Below are 18,995 nucleotides of genomic sequence, written 5' to 3'. Positions count from 1 at the left end.
CAGAGCATTTGTTTTTCGATGGTCTCCGTGACCCCCATTTGAAAGATGGAAAGAGAAGAGGAAGGCAAATAATTTAAAAACTATAAAAATAATAATAATAATAATAGGCCAAATGAAAAGCTACTTAGAATAGGCCTTTCCATAACATACGAAATGTTAACTTACAGATGAGCTACCACTTTAAGACATTTTGTTCTTGGCCCAACCACCAATTACAACACTGATTGTAAAATGCATTCTCACTAAAAGACAAAAAAACAAAATCAGCTTGTTAAGAGGGAAAGAGGTTTGTTATATTTTAGATAAAAAGATAAAAAAAGTTTATGAAATAATTTTGCTGTGTAATCGGAGAATACCCACACTAAAAGAGCCCTTCACCCCCTAATCTGCAAAACACAAAACTCAGGAGATTTCCTTTTCAGCTATACTTCCTCCAGGCATATAAAATTTCTCTGTTATTCCACGTACAGCTGCATTGCCTTGGGATTTTATGGACAACATGTGTCCAGCTTTCCTGAGAATTTGGTGGTGTTTCTTTACCTCCACTGCACCACTCACTACAGAATCAGGCCACTGTGTTCAGCTTTATAAGAATGGAACAAAGACTTTTCATCAGATAGGAAGAGATTTATAAACAATTCAAGACATTTATTTCTGTGAAAGGAAGGGTGCTGCCAACCCACACAAAAGCATGTGATGGGTATGGAATATGCCCTATAAAAAGTCTGGTTAAACAGGTCTAAATGTACCATGTAAGGTTGAAAAACAATGGATTTCACAACACACAACAGACAAGAGAACTGAGAACTACTAGTAAAGCCAAAAGATTATATAATGGATAGTTTTAAAAATACATGTATGGGATCAGTTATCCGGAAACCCATTATCCAGAAAGCTCTGATTACGGAATGGCCGTCTCCCACAGCAAACAAAGATATTGGCGTATCTATTGCGTCTCCCACAGATTCCATTTTATCAAAATAATAAAAATTTGTAAAAAGTATTTTACTCTTTAGTAATAAAACTGTACCCTGTACTTAAACCAACTAAGATGTAATTAATCCTTATTGGAAACAAAACCAGTCTGTTGGGTTTATTTAATGTTTAAATTATTTTCTAGTAGAATTTAGATATGAAGATTTAAATTACGGAAAGCTCCATTATCCGGAAAACCCCAGGTCCTGAGCATTCTGGATAATGCTATAGCCGTGCTTCACTGCCAGTTTTATGCTCCATGTACCATTTGTTTTAATACCTTATGTTCTCCTGTGTTTATATATTTTTGCTTTTCCTGGTCTGCCATTGACTATGTTCTCCTAACAATTTCCTTCTCACTTCTGCTCTATTGATCTCTTTGATAGCCATAATGCCCTCAGGGAGAACCATGGTGGTCAAAAATTCTTAATCATCAAACACCACTTCCCACTGAAAACAACTGGACAAACTCTGCCTATGGCAGACAATGGTGACAATTACAGCAGTTAAGTTAATAAGAACACATTAAAAAGAGGAGCAATTGCACACAAAGACAATTTTCAAGCCCCACAGGATGCAACACTGAAATCATATCTGAAATATTGGATCAGAACAGCATGTGTACATCAGTTTCAGCTGTTCATTGCTCAAACAGCTGGAGATTAAACTGGATTTTACAAAAATTCCTACATTTTCAACATGTAGCTGAAAATTGGCAAGGGATCTACACTTTTTATTTTTAAGGCTTTTTCAGAGTTCTTTAAATAATGGGACCTTGTAAAAGGTTTTGCAGGATTTCAACCACACAAAAAAATTTAAATAATGAAATAAAATCTATAGGAATAAGCAATACCAGATGTTTCCGCAAAAGATTTTAAACAATGGTTACAGAGGGAAAGCGGATACCTTAGGAGAAACTCACCCTTCGGCTTGGGATATTTAACTATGCAGCAGAAATAAAATCTAGGTTTAAATAATAATACTCTTTAAAAAAAAAAAAAAAAAAGGTTCAGACTTTATGTGGCCACACCTAGGCGCAATCAAGTCAGCCCAAGGCCAAAAATATGTATAAGCGTACTGCACCGACAGGTGTCTGTTCTCCTACCTAGAACCCCCCTCCAAAAAAAATCTTGGCACTACAGAAAATAAATTTACCATTTCCTAAGAAACAGAGTACAGTCAACAAGAGCTAATTACTCAGAGGTTTCCAGCAACGCACTATGATAATATCTGCATAATGAAATACCTTCCTGTATGTTTTACCAATGTACATTACTGCAATGCTGAAGATATCAACGGTTTGAGAACTCTATTCAATAAAGGGCAGAACTCTGCGAAGCGGTGCGCTGGGTCACGCTTGCGAGGAAACACAGGCAACCAGTTGGAGGCCCTGAATATAATTTAAGTCATAGAAACATTGCAGCTACGCAAGCTGCGTCTTCATCTGACAGGCGGATGCATGCAGTTTGTAGTTGCGATGTTTCTATAACTTGCATTATATTCTGCACCTCCGACTGGTTGCCTGCGTTTCCTCACAGTGCGACCCAGTGCACCACTTCGTGTATGCCCTTAGGCATACAGAGCTTTTTGGCATTTCATCCATACCTTCTCTCAGTGGAGTAAAAAAGAAACACCAGCAAAACAAAAAACATCTGGAATTGTGTAATTAGTTGTGAATTAAGAAGTGACATTCGAGAAACAACCTAATCAACTGTCACAGATTTAATTCCTGCCATTCTGTCAATGTATTTTTTCGTGGCAAGGGTTGCCAAAACTAACACCACAAGCAGCTCAGTGTGCAAGCTTGTGGTGGCCTTACTACACAAACTCAATTCATCTTCTCCACACTTTTACTTACATGTGTTCCCTAATTGCGTGCTCCGAGACACACAAAGCTACTAGTAGCAGCTACTTGTCATGGCTACAAAATCGACAATATAGATTATTGGCTTTACTAAGACACTACATTATTTTTAGCAAAGGAAATTATCAGTATTGCCTATGGCAGGGTATTTTGTAGTTGCTACTGATAGCGGAGTGCAATGGTCCATGAGATTAGACAAAGGTTGGTGGTGGCACATGGGGAGATTTAGTGATCTGCGATAAATCTTTGCTACTGCGTGTGACTAATCTCCTCGAAATACCTTCCCACATGGAAACTTCAGGCAACTTCGGAAACTTGAATTGATGCTTATGCCATCACGCCTGCGATTCACACCCTTAAAGGGGTGGTTCACCTTTGAAATAACTTTTAGTATGATGTAGACAGTGATATTCTGAGACAATAGCAATTGGTTTTCATTTTTTTATTATTTGTGGTTTTTGAGTTATTTAGCCTTTCTTTTATTCAGCAGCTCTCCAGTCTGCAATTTCAGCAATGTGGTTGCTAGGGTTCAAATTACCCTAGCAACCATGCACTGATTTGAATAAGAGACTGGACTATGAATAGGAGTGGGCCTGAATAGAAGGACCAGTAATAAAGGAAGATTTTACTTACCGAAAAATCCTTTTCTAGATGGCCCGAACTGTCAGTGCAGACGCTATGGGGTTAAGTTCCACCTCCGGAGGCAGGACAGAAGAAGTAGCTGTTTTTGGCTCCACCCTCCTCTTATAATGCCAGACTCCTCCACTTTCTCCCAGTGTTGTTTCCCAGCTTAGGTAGGATGAAAATTAGAGGAGACACATGCCACAATACAGTACAATAACTTTGGCTAACTAGTAACTAAACTCAACAGTAACTTCATAAAACTGGTTATCTATAACTGACTTGAGTAACTATCTGAAGGGTGGGGCTTACTGCACTAACAGTTCGGGCCATCTAGAAAAGGATTTTTCGGTAAGTAAAATCTTCCTTTCTCTAGACTGGCCCTCCTGTCAGTGCAGACGCTATGGGGACGTTCCAAAGCTGTCCCAAAACTAGGGAGGGTACATGACAGTTACAGTTACCGTACTACGGCCTGTAGTACCGTTCTCCCAAATGCTGCAGGAGCAGAGTGAAAAACATGCAGTCTGTAAAATTTAGCAAAAGTGGACAATGATGCCCAAGTGGCCGCCTTACAAATTTGCTCGGGTGTAGCAGAGTTGTGGAGAGCCCAGGATGTACTCATAGCTCTCGTTGAATGTGCTTTCACGCTAAAGTGTTTAACTTTATTACTAAGGTCATATGCAAAATTGATGGTTTCCACCAGCCATCGAGCCATTGTACGTTTTGATGCTGGTGACCCTTTATTGTTCCCATAAGTGACCAGGAAAGCATCCACCTTCCTAAATGCTCTGGTTCTGTCTAAGTAGTATCTGATTGCCCTAACTACATCCAGCTTGTGTAGGGACTTCTCCTTGTCATTAGAAGGATTCAGACATAGGGACGGAAGATTAATCTCTTCGTTAATATGAAATGCTGAGACTACTTTCGGTGTGAAAGAGGGAATCGTCCTAAACACTGCCCGATCCTGGTGAATTATGAGCCAGGGTTCTTTATGTGAGAGCGCTGCCATGTCCGACACCCTTTTAGCAGAAGTAATAGCAAGGAGAAAAGTCATTTTCCAGGTGAGGAATTTGAGAGGGCAAAATGCCAATGGTTCAAATGGAGGCCCCTGGAGTGCCGTGAGAACCGTATGAAGATCCCAAGGTGGGGTGGGGTCTCTATATGGGGGCCTAACCTTACCCACCCCTTGTAGGAATTGTATAAGGTCAGGTTCCCTCGCCCATTGGTGTTGGAGTAGGAGCGAAATGGCTGAAATCTGGCCTTTTAGTGTTGCTAACGATAGTCCTAGGTGGAAACCTCGTGTGAGGAACTCTACAATAGTCTGAACTGAGGCAAGTTTCCATTGTACTCCAGTGGAAGTGCACCACTGGATAAACACCTTCCATGTTTTGTAATAGATCTTAGTGGTAGCTGGTTTTCTGGCCTTCATTAAGATGTGAGTGGCCTCTCTTGAGAAACCCTTAGACTGCCAAATTTCGGTTTCAATAGCCACGCCGTCAAATGTAGAATTGGTATATTTTCGTGGTTGATCGGACCTTGTGTGAGTAAGTCTGGCCGTAAAGGTAGTCTCCAAGGAGGAGCTACTGACATTTGGACTAGGTCTCAGTACCAAGCCCTCCTCGGCCAATCTGGAGCAATGAGGATAGTCCGTGTCCCTTCTTGCTTGATCTTGTGGATAATGCGTGGTAGTAGAACCAGTGGGGGAAAAGCGTAGACCTTGCTGAAAGTCCACGGAATGACTAAGGCGTCTACATGCGCTGCCCCCGGGTCCTGTGACCTGGCGCAGTACGTAGGTACTTTGTGATTGTGTCTTGACGCTAACATGTCTATGTCCGGAATTCCCCACTTGTACACTATCTCGTCGAAGACTTCTGCGTGGAGTGCCCACTTGCCCTGGTCTAGTTGCTGCCTGCTGAGGTAGTCCGCCTCCCAGTTCAGTACCCCTGGTATGAACACAGCGGAGATGGCTTTCTGCCCATTCGAGAATTCGTGCTACCTCCTGCATTGCCCTGGTGCTGCGTGTACCTCCCTGTTTGTTTAAGTAGGCCACTGCCGTCGCATTGTCTGACTGGATTCTGAGGGGTCGACCTCTGAGTTCCGTCGACCAATGAAGAATGGCGTTTTTGATTGCCCTGATTTCCAATAAGTTTATGGGTAGTCTTGATTCTTGAGGTGACCAAGTCCCCTGGCATGTGCGGGGGGGAAATGTGGCTCCCCAGCCTTTGAGACTGGCGTCCGTGGTCACCACGGTCCATTGATGTGCCACCCATGTCTTTCCCTGGGACAAGTTCTGAGCCAGTGTCCACCAACTCAAGGACTGAGTGACCGTTCCGGTCACAGGTATCTGCTGTGTCAAGTCTAAGTGATTTTTGTTCCAGTGTTGTAGAAAATGATTCTGACGTTGACGCATGTGAAACCTGCCAAAGGACAGAGCCTCTAGTGCTGCCACCATGTAACCCAGCATTCTTAGACACAATTCCGCCGACATTGTCTGTTGAAGACAGATGTGTCTTGCCGTGCACTGAAGTGTTTGAATCTTTTCGTCTGTCAGCGAAGTAGTCTGTCGAGTCGAGTCTAACCATAACCCGAGGAACTGAATTCTTTGAGTCGGGATGAGTTGGCTCTTTTTGTGATTTATGAGCCACCCGTGTTGGCTGAGTGTTCTGACGCAAGTTTGGGTATCCTCTAGACACTGTTCGTATGTTGTTGATCTTATGAGCAGGTCGTCTAGGTAAGGTGTGATCGCAATGCCCTGGCCCCTGAGGTGTGCAATCAGGGGGCTGAGGACTTTGGTGAACACTCTTGGTGCCGTGCAGAGGCCGAAGGGCAGAGCTCTGAATTGGTAATGGTGATGTTGTAGAGAGAATCTGAGGTATCTTTGAGATTGCTCTTTGATAGGAACGTGCAAATAAGCGTCCTGAAGGTCTATCTTTGTCATATAGCAATTTTTTGACATTGCCATGATCACTGATCGAATTGATTCCATTCAGAATTTTTGTTTGGCTACGTAAGGATTTAGTGTTTTCAAGTTTAGTACTGGTCTGAACTTGCCGTCTTTTTTAGAGACCAGGAATAGATTTGAATAAAAACCTTGGAAATGTTGTTGATGGGGGACTTCCTTGATTACTCCATTTTCGAGCATGTCTGCTACGATGAACAACAGAGTTTTGAGTTTGTCGGGATTTTTTGGAATTGACGATCTTCTGAACGTATGGGGTGGTAATGTAGTGAAAGGAATTCTGTATCCGTCGTTGATGATGGACAGTACCCAATTGTCTTGTGTGTGGGTCTGCGAGATGGGACCAAATGTTTGAAGACGGCCGCCCACCCCCCTCGTGGGTGATGGGAGTCAGGTGGAGGAGGGTTTGGGAGGTCCTGTCTTTCGGTTTTGTCTTGGTTGGTTTGACCAGGAAGGCCTGCCTTTCTTTTGCTCCCCACTGGAAGTGGAGGTACGAAAGGAACTGTTTCTGAAGGAGCGGAATGGCTTGCCTTGTGAGTGCCATTGTCGGTTGTATGGTCTAGTTTGCAGATCTGGTCTGGGTTTCTTGCCAGATGGTAAGAATGTGCTTTTGCCGCCCGTGACCTCTGTTATGATTGGCTTAAGGTCGGGACCGAACAGTGTGTCACCTGTGAACCGAAGGTTGAGTAACTTGGTTTTGGAAGCGGTGTCCCCTGACCACTGGCATAGCCATAAAGCCCTTCTGGTTACTACATTGTCCATGCTGGCCTTTGCAGCCAGTCTAACTGTGTCCATGGCTGCATCCGATAGGAAAGCAAAAGCCGAAGAGATTCGTTGCAACTCTTCCTGTAGTTCTTCTGGTGATAAGGGATTTTGTAGTAATTCCTGGCACCAAAATCTAGCTGTTCGTGCTAGCCCTGCGGATGCCACCGCGGGCCGAAGTATAGCTGTTGAGTGCATATAACCTTTTTTTAAGGAAACCTCCATCTTCTTATCCATTGATTCTTTGAATGCCGCCTCCTCGGTTGGTAGCGTGGTATTTCTGGAGAGGCGGGCAACAGACGAATCCACTTTTGGGGCTTTGTCCCAGATTTTCTTTTGCTCTTCCGGTATGGGGTAAGTATTAAGGAACCTCTGGGTCAAAGAAGACCTATGATCTGGCCTGGACCACTCATTTTCCACTATCTGAGATACGGATTTAAAAACAGGAAAAGATCTGGACTTCCTGGGTTGGACCCCCAAAACTCTATCGGCTTTTGAGGCAGTTGTTGTTTCGTCTTTAATTTCTAATGTGGCTAGCATTTCCCGTAACAACCGTTTTGCTGTGTCTGGGCCCGCTAGAGAGCGGTATTGGTTATCGTTGTCTGAATCGTCAGAGGATATCTCACTAACAGAAATCTCTCCCGGCTCTATGTCACTATCCTGATCACTGACCCCATGTGATTCGGAGGAGCTGGATTCTAAACTTAAACGGGCCTTTCGCTTTTTTACGCGAACTGAGGGTTGCCGTATGGAAGATTGAATAGTGGATTTGATCCAATCAAGCAATTCCTCAAATTGTGGAGGTTTTGCTGATGTGGAAGGGTTTTGATCCTGTGCATCGGGAATCAAGGGGCTATCCTGTGTATCTTGCATATTTTGGTTAGGGGACAGTGTTTGAGCTGAGTCAATTGATTCAGAGCACTGTTTGCAGATCCCTTGTTCCCCCTTGCGTAAGGTGTGCTTGCAGACCTTGCATTTCCTATGAGATTGATATCTTTTATCTGTTGCCTTTTTCTTGGGAGTAGTAGTAGCAGTTGGCATGTCTTTTTTGAGATCATCTAATGCTGTGTCTACCTCCATAGTGAATCTGTAGGTAAAAGAAGGGTATCTCAGTATTTGAGACAGTAGCCCCAAGCCCTCATGCCTCCTGCCACTTAACTTATTAGCCACTCCCCAGGGAATTCATTGTATGAGGGCTCCGGTATAAATATATATATATATATATATATATATATATATATATATATATATATATATATATATATATATATATATATATATATATATATATATATATATATATATATATATATATAAAATTAGATATGCCTGCAGGCTATATACCGCACAGAGGATGAAATCCCCTAATAAATGTCCCCTTCCGTAGGCTCTTATGAGCGTGTCTGACCTGACTGGTGTGACCTGCTCCTCTCCGTTGCGCACAGCACGCGCCAATTGGAAGACAAGATGGCGCTGGCGGCCGAACTACGTGAACGTATCGTTTGGCGCCAATGCGTAAACCGGAAGTTCGGGTTACGGAAGCCCAGTGGGTTGCGCTCATGTGTAAGGGGTAACGCTGCCATGGTTTGCGTAACTCATCCGTGCGCTATGAAGAGATTCAGATCGTGCGCTGCTGGAGACTGCGGTCTGTGTAATACAGCAGTGCGTATCTCTGAGAGATTTGACTGCTGCTTTCCAGTTTCTAAGCCTACCAGTCCTGTGGAGTGGTATACGGCCGAACTGCTATCTTTCCTGAGATGTAAGTGAAGGACAACCAGCAGTTAGGTGTCCTCACTGAAGTTGAAAAGTTGTTCACAGAAAACAATTAAAATAAATTAAAAAAAAAAAAAAATGTTTTACTGTCCTACCTCCACGGGACAGAAGAAAAAACTGGGAGAAAGTGGAGGAGTCTGGCATTATAAGAGGAGGGTGGAGCCAAAAACAGCTACTTCTTCTGTCCTGCCTCCGGAGGTGGAACTTAACCCCATAGCGTCTGCACTGACAGGAGGGCCAGTCTAGAGAAAAATTAGCAATAACAAAACATTTGTAGCCTTACAGAGCATTTCCTTTTTATAAAGGGTTTGAAAGCTGCAAAGAGTCAGAAGAAAAAGGCAAATAATTCTAAAACTATAAAAATTAAATAATCAAAACTGATTGAAAAGTTGCTTAGAATTGGCCATTCTATAATATTGTTTAAAGTTATGTTAAAGGTGAACCACCCCTTTAAGGCAGTGACCGAAGGGGAGATTTGTCGCCGGCGATTATTTATGAATGACTGCGAGCTACAGATCTCCAGAATATGCTCCGCAATCTATATTAAAAGAACCTGTCAGTAAAACCAACATATCTATAACTCGTCCAAAGTTGCCTCTGGAGGAATCTCACCGCACACTGCCTTAAAGTGAATCAGAGGTAGTAAAACCTATGTGTCACTTCCGAAGTTGCCTCAAGAAGAAACATGGGGTGATTTCAGGAGACTTGAGGGACACATGGGTTTTACCACCAGTGACTCACTTTATCACCGGTGGAAAAGCATTTGGAGGAGACTAGTAGTCCGCAGAAGAGGACATTTGTCATGGGCGACTAATTTCCTTGTGGTCCACTGCGCTAATAGGCTATGAGAAGTCTCACTAAAATCCATTAAAACAAGAGCACAACTTGAGTGTTCAGGCCTCTCAAGAGATTACAGACTGAAGATGGTCATACATAGGAGAGCTAAAGATCAAAGGTCACACTGAACGGATTGTCCACTTTTCCGGCTGCGTTTTGCTACTCGGTGTAGCTCCACACAGGTGCACTCGTTACTTTCCAAAGGGCCACATGAAGGAGCGTTGACAGCACATGCCCTGGCTCAGTACTAAACAAGTTAAGGATCCGCTTAGTGTTGTGTCATTAGGAAAGAAAACAATAACCATAAGGAGTGAAGATTCCACACCAAATGGTTAAACAAATAAAACCATTAGTGTTTATTTATGTCCTGTGATATTGTTGCCTCACTGTGCCCTTGGTCAGAGACAGCAGGTCTGGTCAGTAAGGTCACTGAAACATGGAATCAAATAAACACCTTGTGCACATTTCCCAAAATAAGAACAAGGAATTGCGAGAAGTGGAAAGCTGAAAAGTAAAGGTTAAAAAACATTAATGGCTGTAAAACGGTGATACACTCCATTAACTTTATAGCACTCTTCATTAGGAGTACATGTGGCCCAGTGGGGTTGTGAAAAATTGAACGAGTCTATTGCTCTGTATTGTACAGACACATTCATCATAAATATTCTTGCTCACTGTCATTCTACTCCCATTTATCTCCAAAGTGCAGGTCAACTCACACAGACATTGCATTTGTTTCAGGTAGTTAGCTTCCTGCACTGAAGAACTAACAATTCAAATGGAGCGCACAGGTCTGTAACATTCAGAAGAAACCCTTCAAAACATACACAAACAAATTAAAAATGTAAAAAAGGTAATGTCTATGCTATAGTTCTTTTCCATTAAGATGGTGAAAATGCCTCATGCAAACTACAGAGATACATATGACAACAGAATGCATAGCAATGGTTCAGCCAGCAGTTGCGTGTGCCATACACAAAATCGAATTAAACATTAAATATGATTGTTTTGCCACTGGTATGGATTTCCGCAGCTTAGTTACCCATTAAGTTATCACAAAGAAAAGGGAAATCAAAAAAAAAAAAAAAAAAAAATTTGAATTCTAGGGGAGATGACCTTCCTGTAATTTAAAGTTTTCTGTATAACAGGCTTGGAAAGTTGCTTAGAATGTCCATCTAAAACACACCAATTATTTAGAGATAAACTATTGCCTTTCATATATTCATTGAAACTTTTTAAAAAGAGTAACAGGAAGAATTGATTATTTTTTTTACTTAATGATACAGACTTTGCAAGAACAATGGGGGAACTCCTACACTCACAGTATGTCATTATATCAAGGCGTCCAGCTGTCTGGATGTTGGCAGGGCATCAACCACAAAGGAAGAACACAAGGGCAGCACATTCTAGAGCACACTACGGTTAATAAAACCCTTTAATCATTGATAGTGAATGATGACCAGTTCTGGACTTTTAAAAGAAGGATTGCTCATTTTGTTGAAGAATGTGACCTTTCATTGACTAATTGGATCGTTTTAACAATAACCAATTATTAACTCCAACAGTCAAACTGTGTGCTATGCTGTTGTGTTAAAAATAATACTATGGGAAAGAGGGCAACAATAAATATAGGTTTATGAAATCTTATAACAAAATCTAGGTTCACCACAGTGGGCCAAACCCAACATCCCATGACATCCTGTAGTTAATGATGGAACCCTTTTTTAACAAACGTGCCCCACCATCTGGTGCTATGCCACACATAATGGGTAGGAGCTCCCAATTTGGGCAGCCATGTTGGAACTCTTATGCATGCACATAATGAGGCATGGCCGAGCATGCTCATTATGTACATTTGTGTGGTTTAAGATTATTATGCAACTCCTCTGATCTTACATCGCTTGCAATCGCATTAGTGAGCTGGGAAACTATCATTAACCACTTGCATGTGCCCAAACATGGCTGCACACACCTGGAGATCCCCCCCTGGTGGGCTGCAAAATGCTGACTAGGAGGATTTCCTGGCCCAAACAGTATTTTCCCCCAACCAGAGTACAGTCTCTACTATAAGCACCTCCAGCGTGAGAAACAATTTTGCTAGGATAGGTGTCCTTTAAATGTAATTGCATTTAAAGCTGTATTTGTTTATCCTTTTCGGTTCTCTGGTTTGGACAATAGAAACAATGTTTAAGAGTAATTTCTTCTCCAGATTTGCTTATTAGGTGGCTGCTGATATTTTTTATTCTCATAGTTTCGGAATTTTTAATATACAAGGCTGCACCATTTTGAAAATGTTTCCACAAGTTAGATTTTTTTAATATACCTTCTGAGGTAGAGTACATGAAAATAATTCATTTGAAACCTTGTAATAACCCTAAATGGTATATACAATGCATAATTAAATGTAGCTATATCATGGAAGACCGTGCACTTAAAGTCCAAATGGCTGCTTTGGAACACAGGCCTATCAACCCTGCCAACTTCTATCTATTGCAGTGTAACTGTTGCTTTTATATAATCTCTTGCAGATTAGACCGCAGCGGCACAGCAGAATGATAATAAAAAAATAAAGAATAGTAGCTCATCATTAGACAAACTCCTTGCATCTCCTCATCCTTCCTGTGTCAGCTGGTTTGAATATTTCCAAAAGTGCCTTGGGTACCAATGCTCTTTGCTCTGGCACGATGTGGGTGTACTAAAAGGACAGGCAAATGTTTTAAAGGTTTCATGGAGTTGTTTTACATTTCCTCACACCTGTCACCACATAAAGAGGTTGAAGGGGTTTATCTGTAAACAAATAGTACAGGAAATCAGATTGCAGATTCCTGTAAGCGTAATTGCAAAACCCAGGTAGCTCCAGTCATGCTAGCTCCTGTAAAGTTGAGCCACATCAGTGAGACAACTTCGGCGTCTATAGAAAACACATCGCCACGTGTGCATTAGCGCAGGCAACTTTTCATTGTAGCCTATGGGGAAAAATGCGGAGGCAGTTCGGGGAGATAGTCGCTCAAAAGACGAGGCGTTTAGTCGCCAGGCGACAAAATCTCCCCGAATCTCCTCTTGTGGCCTTACCCTAAGCCTGAATCTAAAATGGAAAGCTTCTTTCACAATACGGAGAAATATTTAACACAATCATAATAAAACCCACAGCCCTCATACAGATAAAGTTCAACATCGGGCAAGATGAAACATTTATGTCCTTAAAAGGAGAAGGAAAGGTTAAAACTAAGTAAGCCTTATCAGAAAGATCCATCTAAATATACCAGTAAACCCCCAAAGTAGTGCTGCTCTGAGTCCCCTGTCAAAAGAAACAATGCATTTCTTTCCTTCTATTGTGTACTCATGGGCTTCTGTATCAGACTTCCTGCCTTCAGCTTAAACCTCATTGCCCTGGGCAAGAGCATGCTCAGTTTGCTCCTCTCCCCCCCCAGCCCTCCCTTCTCTACTGTAATCTGAGCCCAGAGCAGGGAGAGACTCAGACAGGAAGTGATGTCACACCATGTTAATACTGCAGCTCCTATCCTAAACAAACAGAGAGTTTCTAGAGCTTTTTACTCAGGTATGGTAAAACATTCTACAGAATAAATATAGCATTCTAGCTTGCACTATTGCAGCTAATCCATTGGCAATAAAATGCCTCCATAGCTTTCCTTCTCCTTTAACAGGTTTCTGCTTTAATCAAATAAATCTGTTTACTACCTACCTCATTCAAATCAAAAAGGTGGCAAATTCATTTTCCTTAACAAAAATAAGATGGATAAAGATAAGTAAAGGAAACCATTATTGTCCCACTGCTTCCTGTGGGATATTAGCATGTGTTCATGAAAAGATAGCAAGTATTTCCCAAATACACAAAAGGCTAAAAAATAATGGACAACTGCTTTAATCACAGCAAATGCATGTAAAAACGGGTCTGCCATTTTTTTTAAAGGTCTTCTGGAATGCTCATTAAGTCGTGTGGTTTCTAGACCTGACCTCAGTCCAGTATTGACAGCATCGAAGTTATGTGTATGCCCACATCTATAAAGACTGCTTTCTATAAATACATTTGCAAGTTACTAGAAAGCCATTGATCTTTTTAATGAATGTATATTTGGAAGAGCTCAGAATAACATTTTCTTTCATTGCGCATAATGTTATTTATTTTTTGGTTTATATCCACCTTAAGGGTGGCATTAGTTTGCCCAGCGACAAATCTTCTCTACTGCAGATGACTAATCTCCCCAAAATGCCTTACCGCCGGCAAGGGATGGCATACAAATCGCTTCGGATTTCAGAAGTCGCCCGAAGTTTCCTCGTGAGGCAACTTCGAAAAACAGTCTATGCCATCCTGCCGGCAATTCGTATTCTTGCCGGCGGGAAGTCATTTGGGGAGATTAGTCGCCCGCAGTAGAGAAGATTTGTCTGTGGGCGACTAATCGCCGGTCTGCCACCACCCTTAAAGGGAATGTCAAATTGGATGGCCCATATTTAGACCGGAGGTTTTACCATAAAAAAAACAAAACAGAAAAATAGAGAAAAGCACTGTTGTGATCAAAAATATAAAAAGAAAAGTGCATAAATATTATGAGTCAATTCGGGATGATCATTTTATCAGGCTAAAACAGAAAAAATGGTTTCTGTACGTATATACACACACAAATAGATGTGTGTAGGAGGCCAGCTTAAGGGTGTCTTAATGAAATATATAACTGATTTAACTGTGCAAGTGTTCCTCTTATGTTCTGCCTATATACTGCAATGTATCAACAGTTCAATGCTGTACAGAGAATGACCTATTTAGCTCTGCAGGTGTAGGGCCAAAACTGAGAGGATCCAGTCAAATGTATAAATCTAAGTAAATATCAAAGACATGCACAGTTTCTCGCTTAAAAACATTTATTGGTGCATATAAACCACAAAAAATAACATGTCAATATTCAATTCACACACACCACAAAGCAGTGTCTCCCCCCCAGTCTGCCTACCTGTTGTTAGCCACACCCTCCTGACGCGTTTCGCGCTATTGAGCGCCCAATAGCGCGAAACGCGTCAGGAGGGTGTGGCTAACAACAGGTAGGCAGACTGGGGGGGAGACACTGCTTTGTGGTGTGTGTGAATTGAATATTGACATGTTATTTTTTGTGGTTTATATGCACCAATAAATGTTTTTAAGCGAGAAACTGTGCATGTCTTTGATATTTACTTTGGTTTAATTGGGCCTGTGCACAGGACTCGCTGTATAGACAGCAGCTACCCCATAATTGATTTTGTTTTACTACAAATGTATAAATCTGTACAACAAGGCCAAACAAAAAAAAGAAAGTGTGCTCTCTAGCAGTATCCAAGACAGCAATTGGTCGACCGTCTAACACTAGACCCTCTAATTGTGAACCACTGTCCTATAAGCGTTTTTCTCTTTTGAAATATTAGTAGAAACTCATTTCTGCATCTCTTTATCACCTGTGCCTTGACCTCAAAAGTTATTGAATATGTTACTGCTCAGTTCAGAATTCAGGTGAACAGATATTGAAGTCAGCCTCAGGAAAAAAAAGAAATAGTGGACGTTAATTGGACAAACTGATGTCTTCGCACTGCTAAAAATGTTGCCCAATATAAATACTGCACCGCTTTTATGCCTCTGTTTGTCTTCACGATAATCACAAACTATGTAAGACACTTGCAAGAAATGTTTCTAGCACATGCTCATCACTATATATATATATATATATATATATATATATATATATATATATATATATATATATATATATATATATATATATATATATATATATATATATATACACACACACACACACATACATAATACTGAAATAACCAGTGTGCACTTCCATTTCCACAGGGCCAATATTTGCATTTCAAGGACTGCACAAGAATAATGATAAAAGGCAATTCAAGCTACTAAAATATATATATATATATATATATATATATATATATATATATATATATATATATATATATATATATATATATATATATATATATATATATAAATATAAATATATATATATATATATATATATATATATATATATATATATATAAATAAATAAAATCACTGGCACAACCAGAAGAAGCCTCAAGAGTCCATCATTTAAAAATTAACGGAAGAGGAAAGAAAAACTGCTTAAAGGAAAACTATACCCCCAAAATGAATACTTAAGCAACAGATAGTTTATATCAAATTGAATGACATATTAAAGAATCTTACCAAACTGGAATAAATATTTACATAAATATTGCCCTTTTACATCTCTTGCCTTGAACCACCATTTCGTGACTCTATCTGTGCTGCCTCAGAGATCACCTGACCAGAAATACTACAACACTAACTGTAACAGGAAGAAGTGAGGAAGCAAAAGGCAGAACTCTGTCTGTTAATTGGCTCATGTGACCTTACATGTGGTTTGTATGTGTGCACAGTGAATCTTACGATCCCAGGGGTGGCCCTTTTTTTTTAAAATGGCAATTTTCTATTTATGATTACCCAATGGCACATACTACTAAAAAAGTATATTATTATGATAATGGTTCATTTACATGAAGCTGGGTTTTACACATGAGCTGTTTTACTCAGTATCTTTTAATAGAGACCTACATTGTTTGGGGGGTATAGTTTTCCTTTAACACACAAATAAGTATTGAGAAAACCAGCGAGCCATGAAGTAGTCTGACTCCATGGAGACACAGCACAGGCTAATGTCTATAGAAATGCAACATATGAGAGACGGATAATGATCAGAGAAAAAGCAATCAAAGCAGGAAATAAAAACACAAGGGAAAAAAAAATGAGGTTGCTGAAAATTTACCCGGCATGTCAAAGCATTAGGGCTGAATACTTGTACATCCAAACTAGTCTGTCTAAAACAGCCAAGTAGAATTTGTCATCAGGATGGATAAAGCCAATAGCATTAGCAATGTTCAGTACACACCAAATCTGCAGAAAAATCAGCCTCCACATTGCTAATAGAGTACATCTAAATAGAGAAAGACTGCTAACTGACAAGTGGAAATGTGTTCACTATGATACAGATTGGCTTGATTGTGGTGAGAAAGATCAAGAAGGGCATAAAATTTGCAAATCCACACATTGATGTAGATGTGTCAGGCTTAATAAATATCTCAGTGTAATGAACAACTATACTGTGGGGAGAATCACTCACCTGCCCATGGTTAATGAATCCATATTTCCTGGATAGTCTGTCAGCTTCAGCAGAGCCTCCAGATATATGAACTGCCCACGTGTTTGTATACACTTTGTGTCCAGTAATCTCCTTGAATAGCACACTCAACAAAGTCCATAACATTAGCAGCAAACTGGGCGACAGATCCATGGGAATAAATTTGGTTCCTGGGCTAGCTAATAACCAGCTTTTAACAGAGAAAAAAAGAATCCTGGGTCCCACACAGTTTTCTTTCTTAATGCAAAATATATTCCATAGATAAAACGGAACACTTTTACCAACTCATTCCACGCGAGGAATCTTGCAGGATGGACTTTGGTTCAAATTTATATCTAGAAACAGAAATAAAAAAAAATAGATATCAAAATGTATGTATACAGTGTAATTGTACAGTTTTAAGTATTAGTCACAGGAAAAATCACTCAATGACACAAACTACTCAAACATATTTATCTCCTGGAAACCTGCTGTCTTTCTTGGTCAGATATATGAATAACTGATTTAAAATGATTCTGAAGTATAAATCTGTTCCCCCACCACACACCCAAGTACAACCATCTGCTGTAGCCAAAAACTTCAACCAAAAGTTGACAGACGGATTGTATAGTTCCAAACAGTTGAAGCTCCACAACCCAACATTCCCCTAAAAATGAATAGCCAAATCCACGGACATTTGGCACCTCCAGTAATTTGTGTAGGATGATTTTTGTGGAATGGCTTGGCAAAAATAAATAAATAAAAGAACTCCAGGTCAGACCCCAAAGCATAAAAATTAAACAGATCACGGCTTTACAAATGCAACCGGCATTTTTACACAGAGCTCTCCAGCAGCTGTTCTCTTCTGAACATTTTGGCCTTATCTAATGAGGGGGAAAAAAAATAGCATACATCATTCCAAATGTTTGAAAACTATTGGATTTCCCCCACACATTTCCTCTGGAAAAATAAGTTCACTCTGCTTATACCAAGCAACAAGGCATACAGACTGCACAATATTCCCCTGAGCAGAGCTTCACACAGATAAAAGTGGAACTTATTAGCCTCAAAACATAATAAAAACACAGAATTATACCACTTTCCCTCTTAAGTTTAGCCTAATGCTGCAAAACAGAAAACACATTTTCTCTGAAACAGGATTGCTGGTACCGCTAATTTGCCAAAATAAAGTGACATGCCTATAAATACATGTGGTTCCACTGGGCGTTTGTGCAACTCTATTACTTGGCATAGTCAGCTGTATGGAGACCTCTGCAGTAGCTGAGAGCCATGCCATGTTAGCGGGAGCAGAAGCAAAGAAATGCATAATTCAAAGTTGTTTTTTTTGGGGGGGGGGGGGGTTGTAATAATGTATTTGCAGCCTAAGTTAAAGGAAAACCCATTTTATACAAGGGTTTGCTTTCACTTAAAGCGCATCGGTCACCTGAAATGTTCCCCCCCCCCCAGAGGTGCAGACTATTAAGAACCCACACTCCAGTTGGGGGGAAAAAAAATCCCACCCCCCAAAAAAACATTGCCACCACCAGTTCTAGGCCACCCATACCATGAGGGAACTCCCGGTGAAAGCTGCCCTGTTGTATAGCGAGTTGAGCAAGTTACAGCACTCGATCATTATGCGCATGCATGTGCTCAACATCACATTGGGAGCTCCCTCCTGGTACGGGCAGCTTAGCGATGGCAGGGCAATTTAAAAGAGAATTAAAAAAACAACAAAAAACCCCAAAAAACTATTGTTTCTTCTGGTGGGGGAAAAAATCAGATGACAAGTGCCCTTGAAGAAATCTAAAACAGAGACATTTTTTTCTACAAATTTTTTCGACAAATATACAAAAACATAGATATGCATAAAGAGACCGCCACAGTGCCTTGCATTTTACAAAAAGAGTAAAAATTAGCTACAGACCCAGTAAAACAAATAATGGGAAACAAAGTGCAATGCTTAGCAGGCTTTTAAAGCAATAACTTCCATCTTGAGATGGATTTCAATTATCTATAAAATTCATAAATAACCCTTATA

At 40.6% G+C, this 18,995-nt stretch overlaps 1 protein-coding gene across 3 annotated transcripts in view; it reads right to left on the bottom strand.

Annotated features, from left to right (window-relative positions):
* furin.L (furin, paired basic amino acid cleaving enzyme L homeolog) overlaps nt 1–18,995 on the bottom strand; it is a 111,575-nt gene that overhangs the window by 78,882 nt on the left and 13,698 nt on the right. For all 3 annotated transcript variants that reach the window (XR_005966350.1, XR_005966351.1, XM_041586821.1), the window contains exon 2: nt 16,961–17,313. Coding sequence is in view for 1 of the 3 variants with exons in the window: in XM_041586821.1 (XP_041442755.1) it covers nt 16,961–17,131 (171 nt within the window). In the remaining 2 variants the exon portion in view is untranslated. The remainder of the gene's footprint in view (nt 1–16,960; nt 17,314–18,995) is intronic.

Source organism: Xenopus laevis, chromosome 3L (genome assembly GCF_017654675.1).
Source record: "Xenopus laevis strain J_2021 chromosome 3L, Xenopus_laevis_v10.1, whole genome shotgun sequence".
Lineage (NCBI taxonomy): Eukaryota > Metazoa > Chordata > Amphibia > Anura > Pipidae > Xenopus > Xenopus laevis.
This window is presented reverse-complemented; position numbering and strand designations above follow the sequence as displayed.